This window comes from Antennarius striatus, chromosome 2 (assembly GCF_040054535.1).
Source record: "Antennarius striatus isolate MH-2024 chromosome 2, ASM4005453v1, whole genome shotgun sequence".
NCBI classification, from domain to species: domain Eukaryota; kingdom Metazoa; phylum Chordata; class Actinopteri; order Lophiiformes; family Antennariidae; genus Antennarius; species Antennarius striatus.
Window position 1 is genome coordinate 22,618,272 of NC_090777.1, and position 9,874 is coordinate 22,628,145.

Here is a 9,874-nt window from a genome sequence, read left to right on the forward strand (position 1 = left end):
GGCTTCATCAGTGTTGTTCGAACGTTTAGCAATGTCATGATGCTAAGCTAGGCTAAGCACATTCTAATTCCAGGTTAATGAGATCGATCCTCTCTCTATAAAATTTTAAACCAGCACAGATTTTTTAAAATTCGCAATAAGTTTGAGTTTCAAAATCACAGTGAAATAAAATACATGAAATTCTCTCCAGTTTGAACTATGAAAGAAAGACTTCCCCTCTGCATCACAAAAGAAGCTAGCATGTACTAGCAGCACGTACTTAACTGGCCAGCAAGTTAGCATCATGCCGCCATAGGTTATTAAACTCCACCCACTGAGGTTTGCGCTTCAAAGCTATTAGCAGTCCTTCAAATGTTAGCTCTGTGCTATCAGGGTTGTGCATGCTAGGTCAAGCTGTAATAATGCTACTTTATGGGTACAATTGACTGCAGGCTAAAATGTACAAACATTAACTCGTGTGGTGTTGGTGAAAACAAAAAGAAACTTCTTAAGGAAAAATAAATATATATTTTTTTAAAAATCAACATGATAATAAAATAGAATTTCACATCATACAGTTATTTTCGATTGTCAACAAACCACGTTACACAATGTCTTTGGCTAAACACCACTAGCTATCTAGTATCAAAGGCAGGATCCCTTTTTACAAAGTTTAGAAAAGAAACCTTTACACAAAAAAATTTCAAGAGTCCAACCTTAAAATGGATTTTCCTTCGCTACTATATATGAAAATAAATGGAATTGACCCCTTTTGTAATATAGTACACTATGACATCATAATGTTATACTGGATTGATTGGCTCCTCCTTCAGTTCAAATATACCTATAACCATTTTGGCTATAATAACTCACAACTCCTCATACATACAAAAAGATTCTTGAAAAAGTCATCCTAATTAAAGTGTATTTGGGACAATGATATGCATATTTTTGTTTGTTTGTCTGGGGGCATAATTTCCCCTAGATATGGGGTGGGCCATCTGTCCCAGAAAAAGAACAGATGAAGAAAAATATTAACATTTTTAACAACGGTAAATGAAAAAAACTTTGGAATGATTTTACTTTATATAAACGAAATAGCTGTTATAGTTGTTGAAATGACTGAAAAACTTTTGTCCGGCAATTGTTAACTTTTTAAATGTCATAGTGTAAAATGTTTGACTTTTTTTGAGAAGGGTCATATCAGTAAATAGGATATTACATCCGTTTTGGACACCCAAGTGACGTTATGATTGAATAAAAAGGTTTGTCGGTCTCTCAAACACAAAACTAAAAAATCAAGTCATAGGCTGGTGAACGTTTCACGTCAGGTGGAGCAACCAATTTCATTTTATCATAAAAATATTTTAATACAAAAAAATAGGAATAAACTTGCTAGCAATGTCAGAGGACCAGCTATTTTAATTTGAAATTAGTTGAAGAACAAAAAGTTGGTTGAGTTGGTGTCTAAAAATACACACTTCGATTACGTAGATGTTGGGTAACAACTTCAGAATTCAGGTTACATCCAGTATATTTTCCAAAGTTTCAAACTATGCTTTTAGTAATGTTATTGATTGATTTGTGATTCATGACACAACATGTCAGCTCTTGTTGGCTAAATGACTGAACGTAGTAGGATTTTATTGACAATGTAAAAACTAAATGGAAACTTAAGCCCATCTTTAGTATCTATTTACACTCCAAGTGCTGCAACTGAAAAGTAAACCTTCCAGGAGGAAGTGACGAAAACCAACACTGGTTGGAGGCTATTTGAATGTGAAGGTATTGAAACCCAGCAATGATTTCAGAGCTCAAAGAATATTTGATGGAACAAAGGCAGAAAGAACACAAAAGCAGATGGGGACACTTTTGTGCCAGCCGCCTGAAGTTCAGACCAATCACAAGTCGTTTGGTGGAACCAGACCATCCAGTCTGTTGATGCTGAGTCTGGAGTTCTTGCAGCTCTTGACATATTTCTGGAACAGAGTTTGAACCAAGGATCTCTTCAGATGGAGTAAGACGTTGGACAGAAATCATTACTGAGATGCAGATTTGTTGATGTTAAGTCCAATCCAGTTTTAGTAAAATCTCACCATCTAATCTGGTTCTACGAGCTTTCATTTCAGCAACACAGTCACTAAAAGATCCCATTCAATATACTTTATTGACACTTTTCACAGCACAGACCTTGAATGAAGAGCTGGGTTTGAGGTTTAGGATCAGATTTTTCCCCATCAGACAGTAGTAACTGATAACAGAGGGCTGGGACAGAGCTGGTTGTCGCTCTCCACCCGTGTCCCATGAGTCAGCAGCTCCTCCACTGTCGTCCAATCATCAAGCAGCTTGCTGTTCCTCAGTCGGTTCTGCTTCAAGTGGCTCAGCTCCAGGACCTTCTGAGATGACAGAGTGCCCTGAAGTCCAGTGCCGGTGTGCTCCTCCAGGATCCCTCTCCTCTCACGGTGTTGTCGTGACAGTGCCAGGTGACGTCTCCTTTCAGTGCGGCTGCAGTATCGTCCTGCCCATCTTCCATCCTCCCCTTCTTCTTCTTCCCCTCCTCTTTCACCCTCTCCTCGCATCTCCTCGTCGGTTGTGAGCTCACTACGTTCTCTGGCCAACCGATAAGCTCGGGCACGAAGAAGTTGGTTCCTGACTGACTTCTGATTGGACATTCTAGAGCGGGGGGAGGGTGGAGAACAAGGGCTACGTTGTGGGGCTCCCAGTGTGCTGTAGAACGGAGCAGAGGAACCTTTGGGGTTTCCGGTACGATTGGCGAGAGTCTGAAAGCCACGCCAGTCTGACGTTCCACTGGAGCCAGATCCAGGACTCTTAGACAGGGAGTCCTCTTCCCTACAGTTAGTGCACTGGTTGTGGTGACTGATCAGACTGGGTCTGTCTATACTGAGGTGACTGGTGGGATGACAGTGACTAGGATAGCTAGCCCGGCTTCTTGGCCCCATTGTGTTATTGGGGGTACCTGGTTGGCTGTTCTGGGGTCTGTTTGGATCAGCCATGTTGGGGTGACTGGCCCTGCGGCGGTGTTGTCCTTCACTTAGGTCAGTAATCGTTCGACTCCGTCCTGGAGCCTCCATTGTCCCCTTTCCTCCCTGTTGCTCCAACCACAGCGCCCTCCGCTGGCAGGGTTCAGTACGACAACCTGCAAAGAATCAGGTCACAAGGTTACAATACCTCCTTTCTTGAACACATGTTGGAGCGCGTTTGGGCAGGGTATCAAATCAGGTAACATTATGTGTAACATTATATTGGTGCCAGTAAACAACTGAATGGGCGTCCAGCTGCTGCTGTGGACTCCATCTCACATTAGTACACAATTTTCTCTGGCTGATAATTGCTTTGATTGCCTTGTCATGTTAAGACTTTTTTTTGTAAAACTCAGGTGGGATGACTAAGCCTGACTTGTGTGTTATTTATTTTGTTAAGTAATTGTGGTCCAAGGGTTTTATTCAAGAACACATTTGTACACTGAACTTTTGGATAAACCTGAGTACAGTTTATATTTTTTATGATAAAAAAAAAGCCATTGCACATAAAATGACTTTGATTAAACCTTCTGTAAGCACCTAGTGAGGGTTCTGCAATCATCTTTCCCATGCATGAGCAAATGTTTAACTGGGGAGGGGGGCTGCAGCTCATTACTGGGTGTGGAACAGTCCTAGTCATACTCATGGATTGGTTGATGAATCAGGAAGGGATTTGTTGAGGTTACTAACCGGCAGAAGGGGACGGTGGAGAGCGATGTCGTGGTAAAGTGGGACTCCGTTCAGCTCTGTGAAAGTGAACGGTGGTGGTGGTACTGTTACCCACAGTGCATCGAGAGGCTTTTGGCCCTCCAGAGTGAGTCACTGGAGTTGTCTCAGGAATAGACTCCAAATCCCAGCGTCCTCTCTGCTCTCGAGGAGAGTGGCCCGAGCGAAGATGGTGAATTTGTCTATGGCCTTGGCCTCCGTGTATCTTATGCAGTCGTCTGTGCTCCCCGGTGCTAACGCTGTGGAAACCCGAGTCACTGGGTTCAGAGGAGACCAGAGACTCAGAAGAAGAGGAGGAACCTTGTGAAGAAGCGGTGTGACCTGGCAGGGATGACATGGCGTCTGTTTCAGCTTCGGAGAAAGGGGCACGGTGGTGTGGGCTGTCGGGACCACATCCCAGCCCACTGTCCAACTCACTAAGGGGAAGGTATCCAAGAGCACGATCGGACCGCCAATGAGGGTGGAAGTCATTCTGAGGAGAAAGTAGGTCAGGATAAAGCAAATTGAGAAATGCCTCTGACTCTTAGATTGTCTGTTCTTGATTTCTCACTTGTGGCTTAAACTTGTTTTAGCTGAATAATCTAATTCGTTCACCAGGCGGCTCAGCTGGCCTACAAACCGACAAACCGGTGTTAACTGTGCACACTTACAAAAAGAAAAATAACAGATTTTACCAAAGGTCCTGGTGAGTCTAGGCTCTGAGAGAAAGAAAGGATGGAATGGGATAAAGATGACATATATTAGAAATAATACATTAGGGGTCACCTGTCTGGGCAAATTCTGAGGATCCACCCCTTCTGATTTGTAGCGGCCAATCAGACAGCTCTCTGAGTTTGGCTGGTAGGGCATGTCCGAACCCTGGAAGAGAAAAATCATGACTTACTTTTGGAGTCCATAAAATGTATTAGAGCAACTAGAGAAGCACCGGAATCCACCTGGTAGTCGAGTCTGTCCAGGTGATCCAGGCTGTAGGAAACACTGGGCAGGTAGTGACTGTTGGTCAGGTGGTCATCCGACGATCTGGCCAAGTAGCCATTGGGCGGATAGACATCAGATGACATCATCATGTGACCATGGGTTGGGTAGAGGTCCGGTGATGCGGCCATATGACCATAGTAAGGCCTGTTCAGACAAAGCGATTAGTCCATTATTGACACAACCTAAAGGGTCTTCTTCTTTTGCCGTTCACTCTAGATAATTCCCTAAATTCTGATCCCAGTTCTTATTTATTTCCTAATTCCTACTTGATCCATTCATTACTCCGCTCCTGTTTACATCAAAGTGCAATCCATTTTTCTTTCTCCAAGCTTGAACCAGAGTCGGTAGTCATACATGATTTCTCACCGTACTGTTGGAAGTAGGTTCACTATTTCACCGGCAGGTTTTGATCTTCGAAGAGGACTTACCCTGCGTTGTAACCGCCTCTCTGGCCCTCCTCTTCCTCCATCATTCCCATGGCTCTCATGACTTCCCAGTGTTTTTCTGTCGGGACTCCGCAACGAGACCGTCGCCGCCTGTGACCACGCCCCCTCCTTTCCTCCACCTGCATAGTGATTGGCTGCCCATACTCGTCTACGAAGTGCAGCTCCTTCCGGTGTCGGAGGAGTGAAGGGTCTTGAGCTTTGGACTGAGACAAGGGACCAGGTTGGAGTTCAAACAGGAAAGATGACAAAGAGTGATGCCAAAGATAAACTCATTAAAGTCATTATTTATGCTGAAGTAACTTGTTAATGGGCGGCTGTCTTCTTCCTGAGTCACTTCCTGGTTTGTGGCTTTTTCATTGTCAGGCCACATTAATCGTTTATTCAGAGAAGTTTGCAGAGAGTAATTTGAGTTTGGGCATCTCGGACACGAGACTACTCCAAACTCCTCCTCAATTTCTAAAGCTGACCTTTAGAAATGGAGAAAAGTTGTGTCAACTGCTACAACACAGCATCTCATTTTATCAGTCACCACCCAGAGCTCCTGACCAGAGGTGTTGTTCTCCAGGTGAGAACAACGGGTCAGGAGGCGGCCTTGAACCTCAAGCCAGCTCCACTAAGGTTCTAGATGACACACAAATATTTGTCCTCTAACCAAGTCTGAAGCTGTAACTGGGCTAACCGGGTTTCATCAGAGCGCTAAGAAGCGTCACCATTCTGTCAGGTCAGAGCATAAAGAGACAGCGTCGCCCTGCAGGACGTCCCGTCATTGTGTCTGCGCAGTCTAATGAAGACGAGTGGAGTGGCGGCGTGGCGTTATATCATAGTACAGCACAGACATAAGAGTCTAAAGCAGTGGATGTAGGTCAGCTCTGAAACCTCTGGACCCCCCCCCCACACACACACACACACACATACAAACACACACAAACACTCAGAGACATCAGTGATTCTGAACCCTGGAGCAGTTTGAGACACTTCACTGAATCCTGACAATCTATCTGTCTGTCTGTCTGTCTGTCTGTCTGTCTGTCTGTCTGTCTGTCTGTCTGTCTGTCTGTCTGTCTGTCTGTCTGTCTGTCTGTCTGTCTGTCTGTCTGTCTGTCTGTCTATCTGTCTATCTGTCTGTCTGTCTATCTATCTATCTGTTCATCTAGTCCTCTCTCAGTTCTTCCTGAAGCTTAGATTCCCTTCTTCAGTCCAAAAGCCACATTTAAACACACTTGTTTCTGGCCAATCAGCTGCTACGACATCACTGAATTGTTGTGGGTGGGTCTGTTTATAAAAATATGGATTTGGGCCATGTAATGATTGAGGTAATGTTCAAACTGGGCTGACATTTACGTCAAGTATTAAAAAATTAGACATACCAGGGCGTTTTTCTCCACCAAGGTCAGACAGTCTGAATTCACTCATCCGAAATGATGTTATAGCCCAGGAGGAATGAAAAGATTTATATATACAGACAAATATACATTCACTCAAATGTTTGACAAACTCCTGCAATGCATTTTATCCTCCTGTGAATGTGATTGTAGTCTGCGGCTCTCTGTATGGGGGATGTGGGTGAAGTGGAAAATGACTCACATTTTCTTTTGTTCAAGGAGATTTTTGACTAAATGAACTGATTAAAAATCAGTTGTTGTTTTTTTTTTTTTTTGCTTTACAACAGAAAGAAAAATCTGAAGGTTTTAATTTTGATATTTGAAAATCATGTGTTGCTGGGTTGTTATAACAAGTATAACATGCTGTAATCACATCATACATGTTATTAACACATGATGGACAGTCTCACACAGAGACAAACAACCAAAGGACACATAGGAGTCATTGCTGTCACTCAGTGGGGGTTTTCCTGTGTCCACATTTGGACATTAAATACACAGTACAGCCACCCATTTATGTCAACATGTCAACGTCTTTATGATCACATGACTTGACATCTGGCTCCTCCCCATCCTATCAGGCTCAGACACACAGAAACCCAGAGCATCGGCCTTCACACCATTCATACAGTCGACCTCAGATCTAGCAGCTACGATGGATACTGGGGAAGTTTTTTTTAAGACAAAACTGAGATCATACATTCAAAAAATATGAAATGAAATAAAAGAATGTCAAGTTCAACTTTAACTTATTACCACAGAATTGAAGAAAATATAAAAAATGAAAGTTCCTAATAGTAAAAGACACAACTTCAGTACTTATTTGTTGTTTGTATGAAATTTAATGAAGAAAGAATATGAGTTATGCTCAAAAATACCTGTAACCAAAGATGATGAACAAACAGAATGATGAATCCACTTCCTGCATCCTTTCCTCTCTTTATTTTGGGCGGAGCTTAACCAACCAGCCAATCAACCAATGAGAATATGAGAAACCGCTTTCTCTGTTCAAAGGGCCGCTGGTCGATTAACGACGCCTCAGCAGACATCACACTGAGTTATCATCCCTGTCCACTGGACTGTGTAGGGATGCAGGAAGTCATGTGATCAGGTGTTTCTCTACCCACCACAGCATCAACTCATGGAGGAAAACTCCTCTGATGTTGCTGGGTAATCATGTGTTCAGTGATGTGCCAGAAACATTCGTCCTGCTGTCGTCGTCTGAAGGATGCACTGGACCGCGGCCTTTAAACAAGGAGGCGTTAACTGGAGATGCAGCAAAGCTACAAGCGCTTGTCAGATATCCAGTTACTGAGATGTGGCTCAGAGCTGGAAGAAATGGGGAGGAATGAGGAGGGACCACGACTGGGGAGCTCTCCCCTTCATCGGACCCATTAGGATTTGTCCAAACAGAATCATTTAGTAGAACTCTCTGATTTTTGCAAATTAAAAACTGTTCTTTGATCAATAAATTTAATGTATCAGTTCAGTCAAAGCAAAAATGATCAAAAGCATAAATAAAGGTAACTCATATTTTTCAAATAAATGTGTCCACATCCACATTCTTAAGGTTAACATGATTGGCTGTTGGATCACCAGTCAGATCATCAGTAATGTCCCTGTCCCCGCCCCCTATTGGTCACATGTCGCTCTCTCTCTCTCTGACTGATGTTCAGAGCGTTTAGAACACAGTCATTCATGTATTCATTCACCCTGAATGAGATGATGATGAGTCCACAAGATTGTTGCTAGGGGAAACAAAAATCTCAAATCAAAAGAATGTGTTTGATTTGTGAATGACGCGTTTTCCTTCATTCATGGTATTCATGTGTAAAAGATTTGAGAATGGATCCTCAGTCTCCTGAAGAACAAACAGTCAATTATTAAATTTATTTTATCGATCAACAGCAAAAGTTGATGACAAACAGATGAAGGGATCATATTATAAAAATTAACATGTCAAGAGGTAAAAGTAGCTTATGGATGGTTGCATGTGTCAATACAGAAAATACAGCGAACCACAGAAGAAGAAACAACACACTTCAGTGAGAACCAGGTTCATTGTGAGCTAACTAAGGCAGCAGCATTCCTAAACTCACCAACAAACATCGTTCAGGATTCTAACCTGTTGTCTGGCCGTAGCACCCCGCTAACATGCTAAATCATGATATCATATTTGTGCATGTGTAGTAAAACTAAACATAGGCAGATAGCAGCATGCTAACCTGTTGTCTGTGCTAACATCCTTAAGTCAGTTTTAGAATCAGTAGCTGTCTAAATGTTGACCGTCCTGGTTCTGATTGGTTACAGTGACTGTTGACATGTTTACACGTCTCTGTTCTAAACAAACATGGAAGACATTTCTGCAGGGAGGATGTCTTCCTGCTTCAACCAATCACATGTCCCCACTGACTGAAACTGCACTTTAACTGGTACTGTGTGTGTGTGTGTGTGTGTGTGTGTGTGTGTGTGTGTGTGTGTGTGTGTGTGTGTGTGTGTGTGTGTGTGTGTGTGTGTGTATGTGTGTGTGTGTGTGTGTGTGAGAGAGAGAGAGAGAGAGAGAGAGAGAGAGAGATAGACAGCAATGCATATCTCTACTGTTCCCCTCCCTCCACCCTTACCTGCAGAAGGTCACTCACCTTGTTCCGAGTTAGACGACAGCCCATCCTGACTTCCTCTGACAGACAGATGGAGGGATGAAGGGGTGAGGAAGGAAAGAAAGAGGAGGAGGTAAGAGAACAAGGGGAGAGAAAGCAGAGGGCGAGAGATCAGAGAGAGAGCCTGGCCGCCAAACCAGCTCACATCTCCAAACTCTGATGACCCACAATCCCTAGCCGATTAGCTGCACTCCTGCACTGCAGAGAGGACTACAGCTCCCATGATCCTGTGGGGTAAACAGCAGCCATCCACGACCATCCATAAAACCTCTATCCTTGGTAATCTGATAGAAGCATGAGAGAGCGAATGCAGCAGAGAGGAGGGCGAGCGAGGCTGAGCAGATACTGAGAAACTGGAAGAGAGAGACAGAGGTGTGGAGATCAGCTGCTGTGTTCATTTGACAGTTTCTTCTTCTTCTCTTCTCTCTCCCCTCTCTCTCTCTCTCTCTCTCTCTCTCTCTCTCTCTCTCTCTCTCTCTTTCTTACAGTAGCTCTGCTGCACTCAACCAATCACATACCCTGAGTGCAAGGAGGAGGTGAGGAGAATTCTCTGATTGGCTTATGGAAGCGTCACCTTCAGCCTCATGTCAGGGATTTTTCTCCTTCACAACTCTGTGTGTGTGTGTGTGTGTGTGTGTGTGTGTGTGTGTGTGTGTGTGTGTGTG

The 9,874-nt window shown here is 43.5% G+C and overlaps 1 protein-coding gene across 1 annotated transcript; it reads right to left on the reverse strand.

Moving 5' to 3' along the window:
* Positions 1–1,548: 1,548 nt before the first annotated feature.
* Positions 1,549–9,517, reverse strand: LOC137613605 (uncharacterized). The gene is made up of 6 exons (XM_068342959.1): positions 9,192–9,517; positions 5,153–5,373; positions 4,682–4,868; positions 4,512–4,604; positions 3,711–4,218; positions 1,549–3,136 (listed from the first exon to the last, which is right to left on the reverse strand). Exons 1-6 carry the CDS (start codon positions 9,216–9,218, stop codon positions 2,217–2,219), a joined length of 1,956 nt encoding a protein of 651 aa, XP_068199060.1. The 5' UTR covers positions 9,219–9,517; the 3' UTR covers positions 1,549–2,216.
* Between the last annotated feature and the right edge of the window lie 357 nt (positions 9,518–9,874).

Coding starts and splice junctions, on each gene's coding strand:
- LOC137613605 (XM_068342959.1), bottom strand. CDS start 9,218: ATGGGCTGTCGTCTAACTCGGAACAAG. Junction 4,605..4,681: donor TGGACAGACTCGACTACCAG/GTGGATTCCGGT, acceptor TTTCTCTTCCAG/GGTTCGGACATGCCCTACCA. Junction 4,219..4,511: donor CTCAGAATTTGCCCAGACAG/GTGACCCCTAAT, acceptor CTTTCTCCTCAG/AATGACTTCCACCCTCATTG.